This window comes from Manihot esculenta, chromosome 1, assembly GCF_001659605.2.
Source record: "Manihot esculenta cultivar AM560-2 chromosome 1, M.esculenta_v8, whole genome shotgun sequence".
Lineage (NCBI taxonomy): Eukaryota > Viridiplantae > Streptophyta > Magnoliopsida > Malpighiales > Euphorbiaceae > Manihot > Manihot esculenta.
Genome location: NC_035161.2, coordinates 38,697,855 through 38,716,478, shown reverse-complemented (window position 1 = coordinate 38,716,478; position 18,624 = coordinate 38,697,855). Strand labels below are relative to the sequence as shown.

Below are 18,624 nucleotides of genomic sequence, written 5' to 3'. Positions count from 1 at the left end.
CGATGCCGTTAAAGCGTGCATGTTCTCTGCCCTTTGCCATCTTTGTGTTTCGACCGAAAACTAGATAAGGAGCTTTCTGTTCTTCCAAAGACCGAGAGAGGAGCGAAGCGGCAAAAAATTCTCTTTGGTTCTCAACTAGCCGCGATTGAAACTCGATTTCTGATCATGCTTGCATTTACCCCGATTATTGACATTTGATGCTCTCTTGAATATACGTGTTTCACTTTTTTTTTGTAAAGAGAGATTCCGATAAATTTTTTTATTGATTCTCGAATGACTATGGATTCGGACACTTCGTATTAGCTCATCTTCAACGATAATAACTTTTTAAATTGAGTTATGAAATGTCTACTTAACTATAAAATATATATTTGTCTCTCTAATTATAAAATGTCTTCTACTACCTCTTTTTAATTTTATTATATATATATATATATATATATATATATATAACTAGACTTTAAAATAAATTGATGAAAAATTGATAAGTGACACGATTAATTTTAAATATTTATGATATAAGAAGCAAATATATTTATAATTTTTATATATTTATAATTTTATTTTTATATAAAATAATAATTAATTTATATGTAATAAATTAAATTTATTATTTTTTAATCATTAGTAATATATAACTTTTTAATTTTCTACCATATTCTAATATAATAAATATAATTTATTTTTTTAATTACTATTAATATATGACATTTTAATTTTCTACTATTTTTTAAAATAATAAATATATATTTATTGTCACTATTATATAATTCTATTACTTTTTAATATATTATATTATTAATTTTATAATAAAATTTTTATTTGTATTTCTAATAGTAAAAAATATATTTTATTTATTATAATAATAAAATTTTTATTGTATTTTTAATAGTACAAAATATATTTTATTTTAATAATAAATAAAATATTAAAAATATATTTATGAAAATTGAGTAAGTACTGGACAATTAAAAAATTACTTTTATTATATAGCAATAATTTTATAACAAAAGGCCATATAAAAATTTTTATTATCTCACACTATTATTTATTTATTTGACAATTTTATAAAATCATAACTAATATAATTTAATTATAAATATTTTATATGAGGTGAATAATAATATAAAATAAATATATATAATCAATTAAAATTATTATAAAAAATATTAATTGTGATAAAAAATATAAAATAATTAAAGAATTAATAGTATAAAATATTATTAAATTAAAATTTTATTAATTTAAATAATTATAAAAAGTTAATAAATATAAATAATTAAAATATAATAAAAAGTAAAATTATGATTTTAATAATCAAAATAAATTGTTGAAAATATTAAACAAGTAAGTTATTAAATTTAAATTATTATAATTCATTAGATTAATAATGGTAATAATTTTAATTTATTTATTTTCCATAAAAATATAACCTTCGTTAGCCCTTCTATATGAAATCTATTAACACAATCTCTATTTATGTATTTCTTTATATATGTGTCCTCTATTTTTTAAATAATTTATATTTTTAAATTTTTCTTTATTATTATTTTCTTAATAACGCATGAGTTGCCTTATTCTTGACATGTAACTCAACCCGTAACTCAACACTCTTCACTAAATTAAAGTTGAATGATAGTTATTTTTATATTATTATAAAATAATATTCGTATAAGATGATTGATATATTAGATTTTAATATTCAAAAATATACTCGAAAGATATTATAATAAAACGGATCATAGCCGCAGTTGAAATTTAATAGACTTTATTTTTTTAAAAATATAGTTTATGATGGTGCATGTATTTGTGTTTGATTATTATTTTAAATTTAAAATTTTAAAAGAAATGTTTTATTTCTTCCTATAATCGAAGTAAATTTATATAAAAATAAATATTATTTTATAAAATCATACCATACAATAATAATATAAAAAATTTTAATATCGTGTTGTGCGGGCAAATAACTGGTTTTGATAATAACGTCCTTGTCGCTCAACAAATCATTCACAGTTAACAGGAATAGTTACTATCTCCTGCTTTTGTCTGTGCCTTCATGGAAGGACAATCATAATTTGAACATCGGAGGCTATTAAATACACTGCACAAATTGGAAAACTTAAACTAGAAGGAATCAGCACGGAGCTGCTGTGTTTCTGTGAAGCTAGAACATAGTAATTAATCTTGTGATATACAATGTTAAGGGCTTATTCCCTGCTAATTGTTTTGCTTAATTTAGCAGTGACAATTTCTTGTGCTGACAATTACAGCAGAGAGGATTTTCCTGCTGGATTTGTTTTTGGTTCTGGCACCTCTGCTTATCAGGTAGGCTTATGTCAAGCTTTTTGGATACTGCTTTTCATACGTGAAAGCTGAAAGCAAGACGACATAGTCTGTAAATTTTGAAAGGTGGAAGGGGCAGCAAGTGAAGATGGGAGAAGTCCTAGCATTTTGGATACATTTTCTCACAAGGGTCAGTTTCTTCTTACATCTTTTTCTTGTTTAAGGTTTTTTTTACTTGTGGCACTTGTTCAGTTTCCGGGGTTAGTTCTCTGTAATTCAGTGCCTAATTTGCTCTTTCCAGGGGAAATGGGCGGCGCGACAGGAGATGTATCAGTTGAAGAGTATCACAAATACAAGGTGAAATAAAATGAACTTAATAATTAATCCTGACGAGATGTTACTTCAGTCACAAGAAGCAAATATTCTCTGTTGTTATGATGATGTGTCTACTGCAGAAGGATGTGAAACTCATGGTGGAAACTGGGTTAGATGCTTATAGATTATCAATGTAAACATTTTAATTTGTCTCAGATGGAAGAGTACCTGTCAATTCAAAGGCCGTGCTTTATTACAACAACCTCATCAATGAACTTATCAGTCATGGTCACTACTAAAGCTTTCAGAATAAACTAATTAATCTCTTTCATGTTCTATCGATTTGATTGGATTCAATTGTTTATTTTTCTGTACGTAGGCATTGAACCACATGTTACATTATACCATTATGATCATCCACAAGCAATTGAAGACGAGTATGGAGGATGGCTTAGCAGAAAGATTGTGTATAGCACTGGAGACTTTTTGTTTATTTGTTGTCTCAGTGGGTAATGATCATGAACATACATGTATGTGGATGCAGGAAGGACTTCACAGCTTATGCAGACGTGTGTTTCAGAGAGTTTGGTGACAGAGTTTCGCATTGGACAACTTTGAATGAGCCCAACGTCTTTCCACTTTACAGTTATGATGTGGGAATGTTGCCACCATTTCGATGCTCTCCTCCATTTGTGGTCAACTGCTCCCAAGGCAACTCTTCATCTGAACCTTACATGGTTGCTCATCATCTCTTGTTGGCACATGCTTCAGCTATCAAATTGTACAGGAAAAAGTATCAGGTTTTGCCTTCTTTTCATCCATTTGATTATCATTATTGGGAAAAAATTAATAATAAGATGAAGATTAAAATGTTGTCCTGATAATTATGGTGATGATGACGCAGGGCAAGCAACTGGGACTTATTGGGATTCATCTTTTTGTTTTTGGGGCTTTTCCTCTGACGAATTCAACACAGGATGTGCTTGCGACTCAAAGAGCTAATGAATTTTTTGTGGGCTTGTAAGTTATTAGAAAACTCCTGTTTGCCTGAAATGATCAATTCAACAAAGCTTAATCAGGCTTCTGGCTATAAACTGTGTTACAATTTTGTTCCAGGATAGCGAATCCTGTGGTGTTTGGAGACTATCCTGAGTCAGTAAAGAGAAATGCAGGCTCAAGACTACCAGTCTTCACTAATGAAGAATCCAAGCAGGTTAAGGGTTCATTTGACTTCTTGGGAATAAACCATTACATATCAGTAATGGTTAAAGACAACTCTGCCAGCCTCAACTCAGAGCACAGAGATTATCAAGCAGATATGGCTGTGGAGATGATTGGTAGTAAAACCAATGCTTTTTAATATCAAATTAGTTGGGCAGCTGATATAGATGACTTAGCATTTGAGGTCAGATTTATTTAATCATAATTAATTAAGCTTTATTTTTTCCATATTCTGTAGTAGCATATATAACTAATTCTCTGTGTCTCAAATCCAGTATCCCATGCATCCATGGTGTAACAACCCGAAATCGGACCGCTACCGGCGCTAGGATCCAGATCGACTTAAGGTCGCCGGAACCCGTAGCAAGCCTAACATACAACCTGTCATACCTGATAAATCCCATACATGATCATACATTTACATAAAAATTTTAAACTTTCTGTCTACCAAACTTGACCTGTGCATGCACCATAACTATAAATATAAAACCCCATACTAGAGCCCTCATTAAATGCTCTAGTGGGGCAACATATCAAACATCAAGCTTGGTTTAACATTTCTTAACATTAAAACATTTCATAACGATCATGTACAAAAGGGGATTAACATTACATTAGGGCCAAGCACAATACTAAACCTCATAACATTATTATACAATACTTCACATCACATTATCTTTCATATCCACAACTAACTATTACATACACTATGCCTTTATTCTTGCTGACCTCCCGATCTATTCTGAACCTGCAAGTCTGGGAGTTAAGGGAAAGGGGTGAGCTACTAGAGCCCAGTGAGCAGAATAGTAAAACAATATATTAAAACATATGCTTTTATGGAATGCATCACATCACAAACAATTCACATCAAGGATAGACTTGTCACCAATAGCCCTCTACATAATCCAACAGCACTAGGACGTAGAATGGGTCTCTGGTCTTTCCCTTTAACATAACATATCATAACATTCCAATCTGCCAGGACGTAGAATGGTCTCTGGTCTTTCTCTTATATCGTGCCAGGGCGTAGAATGGGCATCTGGACTTCCATACCGTATCGTCATCATCATGCCATATCAAGGACTAATGGGTCATCCAATATTCATCCACAACAACATCATATTATGCAATGCAACATATTCGTGAATTCTAATACAAGCAACCTAATATATCTCATGGCATTCGTGATGCATGAATATGCTCAAAATTTAATTACTTTGAAAAATAAAGATCCATTCTACTCACCTCAGGTTGACTCTGAAAAGACTTTGAAGCAGCTATCTCACTGCTGGAGTCCTTGGTTCCTCGGGTCCGAACTTACACAAGTGGACTCAAATGAGGGACCAAACAAACGTTAACATGACTCTAAACATCTCCCCAAAAACCCCCTAAAACATCATAAAACACTCTTAGAAAACATGCAAAGGAAGGCTGGACAGGGCACTTTTGGCGGCAGGTTCGGCGGCCGAAAGTCCCTCCAGAACCAAAAGTCAGGCACTTTCGGGGGCAGGGTTCGGCAGCTGAAAGTCCTTCCAGAGCCGAAAGTCACCCACTTTCAGGGGCAGGTTCGACGGCCGAAACTCCCATCCAGAGCCGAAAGTCCAAACTTTAGGGGGCGAGTTTAGGCGGCCAAATTGCCTCTACAGGCAGGTTCGGCGGCCGAACATGGCTTCGGCTGCCGAATCTGGGTCCTCCAAAATGGCAGAACCCAAGCCACAAACACTCATCCAGCCACCCAAAACCTCTAAACTCAAACCAATCCACTCAAAATCATGCATAAACACATCCTCAAGCATTTAGGGGCTTAAAACTAGCCTATACCTTAACAAACATCAACATTTAACATACATTAAACGTACATTTCATCATTTAACTCACATAAACCCTAACATTTTACAACTACTCTAAACATGCATCCAACACCCTTCATACCCCTCAAAACTTACTAAAAACATGAAAAAATGGTAGGATCTACTCTTACCTCTTGAAAATCGAGAGGAGAGGTGATCCAAACTCGGAGATGGGGAGAAATCGAGCTCCGGGTCTCCAAGCTTCAAAATCTTAATCTTAGCTCAAAAATCTTCAAAACCAAGTTAAGACTTGTTAAAATTTGAAGAGATTAAAGGAAAAACTCAAAATCAATCAAAGGAGGGTGAAATCTCACCTTTACCCGAAAATAGAGAGAGAAAACTCGTCCATTTTCGGATAAGGGATCTTTTATAGGTGGCTGGCCAGACCACCTTCGGAGGCCAAAAGAGCTTCCGCAAGTCACCAATGTTCGGTGGCCGAACCTGGCTTTTTCAACCTTGGTCTTTTCTTTCAAATCTTAATTTCTTTCTTTATTCAAAGCATAAAACATGTAAAAACATTTTATAAAAACATGATTTTACCCTTTTAGAGGGTTCCGACATCCGAGATTCCGTCGGAAAGCAGGAATTCCGATGCCGGTGTCTAACCGGGTATTACACATGGGGAATGCAAGCCGCGCTGGAATACTTCAAGCAAGCTTATGGCAATCCTCCTATCTACATTCACGAAAATGGTCTCTCTCCCTCTCAATAATTAATTCAACAATACAATGCATACTTGTAATTTTTTTTTAGATATTGTATATAAGCGTACTCCACCCATTTGGTCTCAATGGCAGGGCAACGGACTCGACGAACTTCATCCTTGGAAGATAGTTCAAGGGTCAGATATCTGCATGGTTATATTGGGAGTGTTCTTGACGCTATCAGGTATGCTGATTTTTCTTTTTATTCTATATATTTGATGAACGTTCAAAGAGATTACGAGAGGATATTTTACGTGGTCATTCATAGATATGCTTGAGCTGATGGGTGGATGTGAGCCATGCTTTGGACTCTACCACGTAGACATCGACGACCCACAATTGAAAAGACATGAGAAGCTCTCTGCACATTGGTACTCTCACTTTTTGAAAGGATCACCCGTTGGCTCTGCTGGACAACATTTCTCACCTTTCTTATCTGCCACTAGTCAATCTTCCTAGATAATTTTTGTTTAATTTTGATTACGATTTAAATTTAAAATTTTATTAATCCTATACTAATTTCATTTCAATTTTATAACAGACGCTAAATATGTACTTGCTAAGGATTATTCCCTGCACCATTTAGATTTATTAATGTTTATTTAATATTTGTCATTGGAATGTGAAATTATAATTTTTTTTAATATTAATATGATGTATATATCTTCAAAAAATTATATATATATATAGTTGAAAATTATATTGATATTAATAAAATCAGTAAATAAACTTTAACATGTGTATATTTACGACCAATAAAAAAGCCACCTTGATAAAAAAAGCCACCTTGCTTTAGCTGTGATAAAAAATCAATTTAATTTTTTTATTTATTTTTAAATATATTATTATTAGTGGAGTAATTTTCACTATTTTAAAAAATAATTAATATTTAAATATTTACATAAAATAATTATTCAGATAAATTTTTATAAATTTTTTGAAAAACACACACTTTAACTCAGGAGAATTACGTTGAAACAAATCACTCACACGTCACTCCCCAACGGAAGAATTACGGTGACGGTGGTCGTAGGCCTCCTTCTTCTCTTTCTGAACAATAGAACATCAATAACTTAATGTTAACTGTCCTGATCCATTAGCTGAAGACCAACGGTGGCAAAAGCGAGAATTGCGACGGCGGTGCTAATTGACGCGTGGAGAGAGATATTTAGAGCTATCTCCACAAAAATTATCATCTTCGCCGCTCCCACCACTATAGATTCGTCAACTTTACTGTAATCAAACACCTATGCGACTAAGGTTTCGACCATCCAGCATAGAGACAAAAGCATATGAAGCTATCAGAATTTTCTCTTGCCTTGTGTTTGTAAAAAATAATTTGTGTTAGAAAAAGTTTTGGTCGTGAATATATATTTACAATTAAAAATATGTTCATGAAAAACATCGAATAATTTATTTTTATTATTTAATTTTAATTTAAAAATAAAAGATTAATACATTTTTATAAAGAGATTTTCATAAAATATTCAAAGTCAGTCTTTTTTTTAAAAAAAAAAAAACCACAACTTTACATTAGTTAAATGTCCCCAGTTTCAAGCATCCCTGTAAATCATATGATTCTCTCCAATTATAACTCTATGATTTTTCTCAAGTCTATTGTTATATATTTATTTAATTTATTTTTAAGTTATAAATTCTTTATATAATTGATTTATATTGAGACTCAAACTTAAGACTAATAATTTAAAGACAACTCTAATATTATTTAACTAAAATTAAATGGCCTTTGATTTCATCATCTTTAATTTTTTTTTTCAAAAAAAGAGTTAATAATGTAATGGAATAAGTAGATTTTCTTTCATTCAATATAACCTCCTCCTTCTCCGCTCGTAAGAAGAAGTAAAATAAAGGAAATAGGGAAGAGAAAGTTCTGAGTAGATGAGAGCTTGCGTAAAGGATCTTTAAACTTTGGAGCAAGGAAGAAAATCACCAATTCACTATTGACAAAAAGAGCAGAAAAGGCCAACAATTGCCCACTCATACTTTCTGTCGTTACACATTTCATTTCACTCGAACCATACATACAGTTTTTGTCTTTGACCCACCAGAAATTCTGATACCAACGGCCAAGGTTTATGTATTAATAAAACATATTTACTTTTTACAATCTAAATACATAAGCGCAAACGACAGGTTAGTAATAAAATTGAAGCATAATTTAAAATTATAATTATTTTAATCAAATTTTTTAATTATAATTCACACATTATCCATCATCGATCCAGCAGGTCAATTAAGCAGACAGATTTAACTTTTATGTTTTTGCTTAGTCGCTTATTTAACATTTTTTTTTATATATAGTATTTATGGGGTCGGGTTGGCAAGGCTAATTGTCTGCATGTGCCTCTGGTCTTAGATCAACGTAATCGTGAAAGCAACCTTCCTCTACCATTCACTTGCTCTACGACAAAAGGAAAACTCCACAAGACAAAGAACGACTCTCTTTGTCTTCATACTATTTATTCTCATTAATTAAAATCATGAGGTCTCCAAAAAATCTGAAACAATTTTTTTGTAGAGTAACAGAAAATGTCCTCTTCCTATTGGATGGGGATAAAATATTTACGGCGAGTATTTACTCTTAATTTATGAGTATGGAGCGACTGAAACGCTCTTTCAATTCAAAGCTGTAACTTTTTTTTATTTCTTCTTTTTTTTTTAAAAAAAAAAGAAAATCTTAATGAAAAGCTCATATCAGATCGTTATTTTCACCAAAAAAAAAAAAAAAACAAAAGAAAGGAAAAGAAAGAGGAAAAATGGAACGAGCTACAATTGGAGAGTAGTGCATTTCTAGAAAGCTAGCGTCACTGTTTACGCTAGTAATGGTAGAAAGAAAAGTGATTGTATCAAATCAGTAGAAAGAGTCAAAAGAAAACGAAGACTTTACTGAACATATACTTATGTATATAATCATACAAATACTTCTGTTTATTTGGAATTAAACCCATTATTATTAGCTTGCAACTAAGGATGCTGAGGCTTTATTGCTTGCTCTTTCTTCTGCTAAATCAAGCATTAGCAGTCTTGTCTGTTGATACGTATAGCAGGAAAGACTTCCCTCCTGACTTTATTTTTGGTGCTGCTACCTCTGCTTATCAGGTCTGTAGTAAATCAAGTTATTTTGCCTGTACTACTTTTGAAATTGAGCAATAAGATGGGAAATGATCATCCTTTTGAGAAAAAAAAAAAAAAAAAAAAAGAGAAAAGAAATCATGGGTTTATGGTAAATATAGACTTGTGATTCTTGAAAGGTGGAAGGAGCAGCACATGAGGACGGTAGGAGTTCCAGCATTTGGGATACCTTTTCTCACGGAGGTCAGCGTCTGTGTCTTATTTGAGTTAGAATTAGTTGTTGCTGTAGTGTTTATGAGTGATTTTTGCCATAATTAACAGTATTATCAATTTCCAGGTGGAGAGGTGGCAGTTGATGAGTACCATAAATACAAGGTTAAGTATGATATAAAATTGCCAATTAACACTAAGCATGTATATGTAATTTGAGTATTGAGTATGTTTATTTATCTTTTGCAGGAAGATGTCCATCTTATGGCTGAAACTGGATTAGAGGCTTATAGATTTTCCATCTCATGGTCTAGACTTATTCCGAGTATGATTTCTTTTGAACCAATAAACAAAAGGAATCTATTTCTTTTTTTTTATTATCATTCATATACTTCAAACCTTTTTACAGATGGAAGAGGGCCTGTCAATCCAAAGGGCTTACAGTATTATAACAACCTCATAGATGAACTTATAAGCCATGGTGAGATCCAGAAGAAGTTTTCTGGGTACTTTAAAATTCATTATTTTTGTTTTAACCCTCTTCTTGATGATGGATCTGCAGGCATCCAAGCACATGTTTTGTTATACAATTATGATCATCCACAATCACTTGAAGATGAATATGGAGGATGGCTTAGCAGAAACATTGTGTATGGTCTTAGACTCTTGTTCCTTATTACTTTGCTTTTTATGAGCTTGAAGGCACTTGCTCTGAGTCAAAGACAAGAAGATGTTGAAAATTATGACCACAATGTGTATGTGGATATGCAGGAGAGACTTCACAGCTTATGCAGATGTGTGCTTCAGAGAATTCGGTGATAGGGTTTCATCTTGGTCTACTATAAATGAGCCAAACATCTTTGCAGTGGGAGGTTATGACCAGGGAGTAGTGCCGCCGGGAAGATGTTCTTATCCATTTGGGTTTGGGAACTGCTCCATTGGCAATTCCTCCACTGAGCCATACTTGGCAGCTCATAATATGCTTTTGGCACATGCGTCAGCTGTAAGATTGTACAAGAACAGATATCAGGTACAGTCTCATCTAATCATGTTGTGCATTTATTTTCACAAGCAAATATATATATACTTCCTATGTTCAAATAATGCATTTTTGTACAGAGCAAGCAAAATGGAGTCATAGGAATCACCCTCTATGCCTTCTGGCTTCTCCCTTTAACTAACTCAACAGAGGATGAAACTGCTGCACAAAGAGCCAGAGACTTCTTTTTGGGTTGGTAAGATAACAAGGAAAAATATGTAGCAGTGAAGTTTGAGCAGGGTTTAACAATTTTTTTTTTCTTTTTTCTGAACCAATTGACTATAGTTTTTCCTTACTATTTGTCTTGCAGGTTTTTAAATCCGTTGGTGTTTGGAGACTATCCTGAAATAATGAAAAAAAATGCAGGTTCAAGGCTTCCAGTCCTTACCAATCAAGACTCAAAATTGGTAAAGGGTGCATTTGACTTCATAGGAATGATACATTACACTACAGTTTACATCAAGGATAACTCCAAAACTCTGAAACTGGAGAACAGAGATGTCCAAGCAGATATGGCACTAACTATCTGGTGTATGTTGTAGCCAACCCATTACTACGAAAAATTATTACATACCACGTTGATTTTGACGGTTGATGATAGTGGGACTTATATGGGCTCACATGATCAATAGTTATAATGAAATCGTTGTATATACTATGGTTGTATGGTACAATTCTTGCTAGACTAGACTAGACTAAGATTTGTTATATATGCGCTGCAAGACTGCAACTCTCCAATAAGCTGAAATAACTCATAGGTTTTATTGTTCTGTCAGTCACGCAGGATGAAGATGATCCTTTTGGAATATTCCCAGTAGAGGTGAGGTTATTTTACCCTTCTATTTATTTATGTGTTCTTCTACAATGGAGGAAAAAAACTTTATATTAAAGGGGATTAACAAAATATATTATCTAATACATAAAACCTACAACAATCAATCTTTTAATAATATTATTAAGAGTATATTAAGAAGCAATATATTCTACCTTGAATTTTAGATATATTTTTTTACGAGTTAAATTGTGACCGAATCTAAAAATATTTACACTATGATTTGAATCAGATAAAAAATGAAAATTTTTATGCATGGAGAGAGATATAAATAATTGAATTTTTTTCTTGCCCCTTATATTTTTTTATTTAAATTTTAAAATTTTTTTATATCTTTTTTTTTGTTCATATTGTGATTGGAAATATGTGTTTTTGTGTTTGTTTCAATACTATTAAATAAATTCACACGTAATTTTAGACAGAATTTTTTTTAAAAAAAAATAGCCATTGCGTTTATTTACTCTTTTACTGACCTGTCATGCTTGCTTCAGTACCCTGCGAGGCCTTGGGGTCTGCAAGGATTATTGGAGTATTTCAAGGAAGCTTATGGCAATCCTCCCGTATACATCCACGAAAATGGTATCTTCCCCTCTTTACCTGCATACGCATGCACAATGCAATGTATTTGCTCGATTTAAAAGATTTTTTGATGCAATTGTTGTCCGAAATTAGTGGCTGTATTTAAATTGTAAAGGAAAATGAGGGTGTGTTGCACCGTGTCGCAGGGCAAGTGAGTCGGCGAAATTCTTCATTGGAAGACACTTCAAGGGTGGAATATCTGCATGCATACATTGGGAGTTTGCTCGACTCAATCAGGTTTCTGAATTTGGCATCAACCTTCATTAATAGAGCTGTTCCATTCAAATTTGGTCATTACTCTCTTGATTTTACACCAATTTAAAATAGCCTTCATATATAATCAAGATTGATTGGTCGCCGTCTTCTTTTTTTTTTTTTTGAATTAATCCGATTTTTTGACAATTTACAATATCTCATCTAATTTCTTTCTTTGCAAAGGAATGGATCAAATACAAGAGGGTATTTCGTATGGTCCTTTCTAGATGTTTTCGAGTTGTTGGATGGCAGCGGATCAAGCTATGGCCTGTATTTCGTGGATTTGAAGGATCCAACCTTGAAAAGACTACCAAAGAAATCTGCACATTGGTACTCCCACTTCTTGAAAGGAGGCAGGGTCAGCCCTGACGGAACTATTGAACTTGAGAAAACGTTTGACGACTCTTCTTCAGGAACACTTGTTTCAATAGGTTAAAAAGTTTCTTTTAGTGTAATTTTCAGTTGGAAGGTCTGACGCGTTGAGTACAACAATATCTAAATGTAATGGTATGGACAATAATAAGTTGCTTCACAACTTCTCTAGTTAATTGCTAAGAGATCTCTATACGTGTTTGTATGTGTAACTGTTGTTTTTTATATAGAGTATATATATGACAGAATGCCTGGAAAAATTTAACATAATCGGCCAAAACTAAGCCAAGACTAAAGCTAATCATGTCATGAAAAAAAAGATTAACATACAAATCAAAACGAATACAAATGAAAACCATAAATATGGAGGAAAGATAATTATTTAGACTTGTTACATCATTGATTTTGTGATTCAGGATATGGGGGGAAGAAGATTATGAAACAAGAATGGGAAAAAGAGAAACCTGGTGTGCGTGTGAGAGAGAGAGGGAGAGGGAGGGGCTTTTTGCTTTTTCCGGATTAAAAATAAAAATATTTCTCAATCCCTGTTTAAAAAAATTATCTTTCAAAAATCAAGGTAAAAACAACCACTTTCCGCACTTAAAAAGTGTGGTAGAATCTACCGCGCTTTAAGAAAGAATAAATTTTGAAAAAATAATATTAAATGCATTGCAATGCTCAATTAGTTTTAATTATAAATTTAATTTTTATTTAATTAATTATTATATTTTATTAATTTAATTTATACAATTATATATTAAATTTATAAAATATAATTATAAAAACTATATTAATATAAATATTAATTAATTTAAATTATTTATAATATAATATAATATAATATTTATTAATTTATTTTATTAATTTATATAATTTAATTAATTATATATTAAATTTATATAAATATAATTATAAAAATTATATTAATATTATTATAAACATTAATCATTTTAATTTATTTACAATAAAATATTATATTTTTCATATTTATCATTCTACTTTTATTATTTTTATTACAATTAATTTATAAATATTTAATATAAATATTTATAAATTATAAAAATTATAAAAAATTAAAATTTATTTTATTTCATATTTTTTCTCATAATTTTTCTTTATTCTCTTATATTCCTCCCAAAATACTCAATAAATATTAATTTTTAATATTTTTATAACTTTACAAATATTAATATTAAAGAGTGACCATATAAATAATAAACACCGGTCATATAGAACTCAATATTTAAAAATAAAAGAAAACGTCTATATAGGAGGAAAAAAAAATTGATCATCCTTAATATTACCTTTTGATAAAATTTTTTATTTTATCATTTATATATATATTAACTTATTTTTATTATATCCCACTGGTTTTAAATATTTAAATGTGTTTTTTATTTAATTTTTTATAATTTCTGCATTAATAAATATAATTAATAAAATAAATTGTATATATCCTTAACGTTAATTAATATATTTGTAAAATAAATTATATTAATACATTTATATATATCTTTAGCATTAGTTAAATTATATAAATTAATAAAATAAAGTGGTGAATATGATAAATATAATATTATATTATAAATAATTTAAATTAATTAATATTAATGAAATTTTTATAATTATATTTATATAAATTTAATATATAATTAATTAAATTATAAATTAATAAAATAAATTAATAAATATAATATTATATTACAAATAATTTAAATTAATTAATATTAATATTAATATTAATATAATTTTTATAATTATATTATATAATTATATAAATTAAATTAATAAAATATAATAATTAATTAAATAAAAATTAAATTTATAATTAAAACTAATTGAGTGCGACTGTTGCCGCACGCATGCATTATATGGTCCTTTTTCACTCTGATTTTTTATTTTTAAACCTAAAAAAGCAAAAAGCCCGAGAGGGAGGGGTAAAGGGCAGGAATATTATAGAAGCCAAAAAAAATATCTCATTTTACTTGTTTTATTAGCATAATACAATGTAACATGCTAAGAAAAATGGACAAAAGCATGACCATGAAAGTAAAACGAACAGAGCTTGATTTATTTTTCCAAATAAAAGAATGAAATACTAAATAGTAACTTATCTTTAAATATTTTAGAACAAGGATACAGAATATAATTTAATCAGTTGATGCGTTTAATTCATGTAATGACAAATATAATTATAAACAAATTTATATGATTACACGACTAATTATGTTCTTTCTTTTTAGGTAAAAAAAAAAAAAAAATCCCCAACGCATTCCCCCCCCCCCCCCCCCCTTTTACACTATGGGAGGTAATACTTACCCTCTTGAAGCAATTCAGAAATACATGAATCTGGCATTGACAGGGTGTACCATTGTTCTCATTACATTTAAAATATTTATTGCAATTGGTGTCAAATCCAGAAGCAGGTAAATCGTCTCAGTGTTTGATCTTCGGCCTCTTCACAATCATCACGCTGCAGTGAGCATGATGAGAGCAGTAATCACTCACACTACCGAGAACCGCCCTGCAATAGAAAGGCATCAGGTTAAAATGACGTCTACGTGAGACTAAGACAGTCATCAAAGACAGAGTTTGGCGTATGGTAGCACGGTAAGATTGTTTCCGAGGAGCCTTTGTGCAATATTTGCTGGATAGTTAGTTAATAAGACGGAAAACAGCCCATATCCCACAGACACATTTTGAAAAGGGAAGCCACTTGAGACTACGCAAATTATACTATAATAGCTGCAAGAGACTAAGCAAATTAAGGTATTTACCACAACTGCAACCTTTATTAAGGCATAGAACGGTTAGGATGGCAATACCTTTTAATAGCCCCATAACCATGGCTACCCACAACCAGTATTGATGCATTGTGTCTCTCTACAGCCTCACAGAGAACATTCCTGGCATCACCCTCCCCCACTTCATATATCACATCATTCACCTGCTTAGAAACAAAATAATCAAGAAACTGTTACCAAATTGTAATGATTCAGATGGGAAATCTAAGAATTCAAATTTCTTACTACATATTCTGGATGAAAAATAAAGGGAAATGTAGGCATGATTAGACACATGCTTCTACCCTATATTGAGTGAGTTGATGACCAAATATAATTGTAAACTTATTTTTCCAAAAGCATACAATGGGCTTTGTAGGGACTCAAAAGTATCTACAATTTAAAAAAAGAGGCCCAAGCTATTGTTGCCATATTTAGTTTATTGGACATGAGGGAGGTGAGTCACACAATTATCAAATATGAATATAAATTTTTTAATTTGTAATCAGTAATAACTGAATATACACCTGCCTACAAGTCAAACTTACCCATGAATGCTACATTTAACCTAGTTCAACTTAGAAGATCACAAGCACACAATATCACTTCAAGGCTCAAGCTAAAATAGTTTGAGAAGCAACATTTCAAATTTCAAAGTACATTGAGCACATAAAATTAGCCCCCATGCATGGTTCACACAAAAATCCATGCTTCTTCCTCTTCATCCAGTTCCTTTAATATAGATCATAGTCCTGTAGAAGCACTTCTGTCTGTCACAGCTCCAAAGTTCATCACTTTCATTTATACTGGAAAGGAAAGCGATACTCCAATTCTATGTAACACTATACTGCACTTATTCTATTAACATGGTGAAATTTTCAGTCCTTATTGCCAAACTTTGAGACCTTTTTCCCCTTATCAAATGAAAATGGAGTTTGATGAGGTATACTTTGAGTAGTAAGTCTAGTGACACAGTGATGGCAAACGCTTATAGGACAGTCAGGTTCCTCTGTATATAGCTGTTTATTTTCTCAAGATCTCCAAGAATACCAAGAAGTAGAAATCCCTAATTTTTGGAACTAAAAATACTAAGCACCTAAAAGTTCATAGCTACATGTTTAGGCCACTGTGCGATACCCGAAATACTCAGATCATTAAAAAGCTTATTTATAAGATCCATACACCCAATCATATATGATAATTGAAAAGTTCAAATAAAGATATTTGTAAGTCAAAATTCTTAATACGCATTCATAAGAGAAACACTACGGACATATTGAAGAGAAAAAAGTGTAGCACACCATCATCATAAGATAGCAGATTATTAAAGCAAGCAAAAAATAACCACCAATTTACTGGTGCAGATTTCCTTAGCCTTCTCAATAACCCTAGCAGCTATCCTCTTCAAATCCGAATCCACATACGGCAAAACCTCAGCAGCCCCTAAAAAACAAAAGATAGTATATTTCAACTCTGTAAGTTTAATCAAACCAAGAAAACGCCAATAGGAAGAGAGATATATGTAAGGAAGTACCGGGTCCAGCAAGACCCACGGCAGAGGAAGCAGTAGGTTTGGCGTGGACGACGACGAGGTTGAAAGGAGAATTAGAAACAAAGGGAACGAAAAAATGATCGAGCGTCCAGCCCAAAGCGTACAAGCTATGCTCGCTATCGTCGACGCCGACCACCATCACTTGCTTTTGTGGCGTGGCCATTGAAGTTTTCTGTATGCTTGCAGCTTGCGTTTTTAGCAGCGTCGTTTCTGGAAAGTCCAGAACTAATTGTAAGTTCTAAGGGGCTTGACGCGCATAATTTAAACGACATGTGAGAAGGGAAAGGAACAAGCTGACTAGACGTAGGGCCAGAAAACAGAATGCTCTTCTGGGAGTTGTCGCCCATCCTACGAAGGAGCCAAGCCATTTGGGCAGAGAAAACGCAGTCGTTTACAGGATATACATATATTTCCCGCACAGCACGTGGCTTGTTAGCCCGCGTGGCTCCTGGCTTTTGTCCCCGCTTTGCTGTTTGTGCAAGTTTGGGGTTATTTTCTCATTTGTATAAAAATAATAATAATAATAATAATAAATCAAACATAAACTTTAATTAAATCAAAATTTTTTTCAACAGCATGTTCAGTGAGGCCACAAAAAATGGAAATTTGAATGTGATATAATTAAACAATTGAGAGTATGAATTCCAATTTGGAGGGTCTTGAAAGATGCATCAATTCATAATGGCTCCTCCACTCGCTTAATTTATTTTCTATAGGCTTCCATTTTCAATATAATGGAATTTCTATAAAAAAAGAAAAAAGCACCACATGCTTTTTCAAGTGAATTCTCAACCATCCATAGTTCTGATTAAATTATTTTATTACCTTCATCCCGATAATGGCATTTAGCAATGCTGAACTCATGGCATGCATCATCATCCAACAAATTGTAGAATGTAAATTAATTATTAATATTTAAATAAGTAGATGGATAAAAAAATAAAATATTTTAACTGTATTAAATGTAAATGTATTAAAAAAAAGAAAATTTATTAAATTGGATTTCTAAAAATACGGGGATGAAATTGAAATTTTAGCAAATTTCATATTACTATAAAAATTTCAAAACAAATACAGGTATAAATAAATAATAGTAGTTGAATTTGAATATCGAACGACTCCGAATCCATGGCCGGCGTGATTTCTATTCACTACAAAATTCACTTTAATTAATAACAATAATAAAAAAAAAAGGCCGAGGAATTTGCTGATTCATAAATCAAAAGCAAATGAAAAACTGTTGTTCATTTTTTACGATATGGTAACTAATTAGGTAGTATTTATATTTTTAAAAATATATTAATTTTACACATTTTTTAAATAATTGATATAAAAAGTCTATCCTTTTTATGTTTTAACCCTATTTTTAGTTTTATACTTATATTGTTATCTTCTCTTTTACGGAATTTACCATGGTAATAGCTTAAAATTAATAGAAAGAGCTTTTAATTAAATTTTGAAAAATATATAAACTATTTAATATATTTTTTAAAAAATATAAAAATTAATTAATTAATTTCATCATATCACCATTAA

General features: G+C 31.5%; 4 protein-coding genes across 4 annotated transcripts; 3 read left to right on the top strand and 1 right to left on the bottom strand.

Moving 5' to 3' along the window:
- Positions 1-2,027: 2,027 nt before the first annotated feature.
- LOC110612559 (beta-glucosidase 11-like) lies at positions 2,028-4,242 on the top strand. Its single transcript, XM_043961700.1, is given in 9 exon segments — positions 2,028-2,325; positions 2,410-2,473; positions 2,585-2,640; positions 2,739-2,886; positions 2,978-3,065; positions 3,143-3,398; positions 3,503-3,618; positions 3,715-4,003; positions 4,095-4,242. Coding segments are annotated over 8 exon segments (1,101 nt in total). The 5' UTR covers positions 2,028-2,196; the 3' UTR covers positions 3,959-4,003; positions 4,095-4,242.
- A 1,935-nt stretch (positions 4,243-6,177) lies between these two features.
- On the top strand, positions 6,178-6,988 carry LOC110612582 (cyanidin 3-O-glucoside 5-O-glucosyltransferase (acyl-glucose)-like). The gene is made up of 3 exons (XM_021753363.2): positions 6,178-6,361; positions 6,467-6,557; positions 6,642-6,988. Exons 1-3 carry the CDS (start codon positions 6,329-6,331, stop codon positions 6,830-6,832), a joined length of 315 nt encoding a protein of 104 aa, XP_021609055.1. The 5' UTR covers positions 6,178-6,328; the 3' UTR covers positions 6,833-6,988.
- Positions 6,989-9,114: 2,126 nt separating this feature from the next.
- LOC110612554 (beta-glucosidase 11-like) lies at positions 9,115-13,019 on the top strand. The gene is made up of 13 exons (XM_043961691.1): positions 9,115-9,493; positions 9,646-9,709; positions 9,804-9,841; positions 9,926-10,001; positions 10,086-10,157; positions 10,239-10,326; positions 10,448-10,706; positions 10,796-10,911; positions 11,026-11,246; positions 11,492-11,535; positions 12,039-12,126; positions 12,273-12,363; positions 12,565-13,019. Exons 1-13 carry the CDS (start codon positions 9,365-9,367, stop codon positions 12,815-12,817), a joined length of 1,539 nt encoding a protein of 512 aa, XP_043817626.1. The 5' UTR covers positions 9,115-9,364; the 3' UTR covers positions 12,818-13,019.
- A 1,883-nt stretch (positions 13,020-14,902) lies between these two features.
- On the bottom strand, positions 14,903-17,347 carry LOC110617696 (universal stress protein PHOS34). Its single transcript, XM_021760657.2, has 4 exons — positions 17,071-17,347; positions 16,885-16,979; positions 15,579-15,700; positions 14,903-15,277 (listed from the first exon to the last, which is right to left on the bottom strand). Exons 1-4 carry the CDS (start codon positions 17,249-17,251, stop codon positions 15,190-15,192), a joined length of 486 nt encoding a protein of 161 aa, XP_021616349.1. The 5' UTR covers positions 17,252-17,347; the 3' UTR covers positions 14,903-15,189.
- Between the last annotated feature and the right edge of the window lie 1,277 nt (positions 17,348-18,624).

Coding starts and splice junctions, on each gene's coding strand:
- LOC110612582 (XM_021753363.2), top strand. CDS start 6,329: ATGGCAATCCTCCTATCTACATTCACGAAAATG. Junction 6,362..6,466: donor TATCTACATTCACGAAAATG/GTCTCTCTCCCT, acceptor TCTCAATGGCAG/GGCAACGGACTCGACGAACT. Junction 6,558..6,641: donor AGTGTTCTTGACGCTATCAG/GTATGCTGATTT, acceptor GGTCATTCATAG/ATATGCTTGAGCTGATGGGT.
- LOC110612554 (XM_043961691.1), top strand. CDS start 9,365: ATGCTGAGGCTTTATTGCTTGCTCTTTCTTCTGCTAAATCAAGCATTA. Junction 9,842..9,925: donor ATGAGTACCATAAATACAAG/GTTAAGTATGAT, acceptor TATCTTTTGCAG/GAAGATGTCCATCTTATGGC. Junction 10,707..10,795: donor TGTACAAGAACAGATATCAG/GTACAGTCTCAT, acceptor ATTTTTGTACAG/AGCAAGCAAAATGGAGTCAT.
- LOC110617696 (XM_021760657.2), bottom strand. CDS start 17,251: ATGGCCACGCCACAAAAGCAAGTGATGGTGGTCGGCGTCGACGATAGC. Junction 16,980..17,070: donor CGTGGGTCTTGCTGGACCCG/GTACTTCCTTAC, acceptor TTTGTTTTTTAG/GGGCTGCTGAGGTTTTGCCG. Junction 15,701..16,884: donor AAATCTGCACCAGTAAATTG/GTGGTTATTTTT, acceptor GTTTCTAAGCAG/GTGAATGATGTGATATATGA.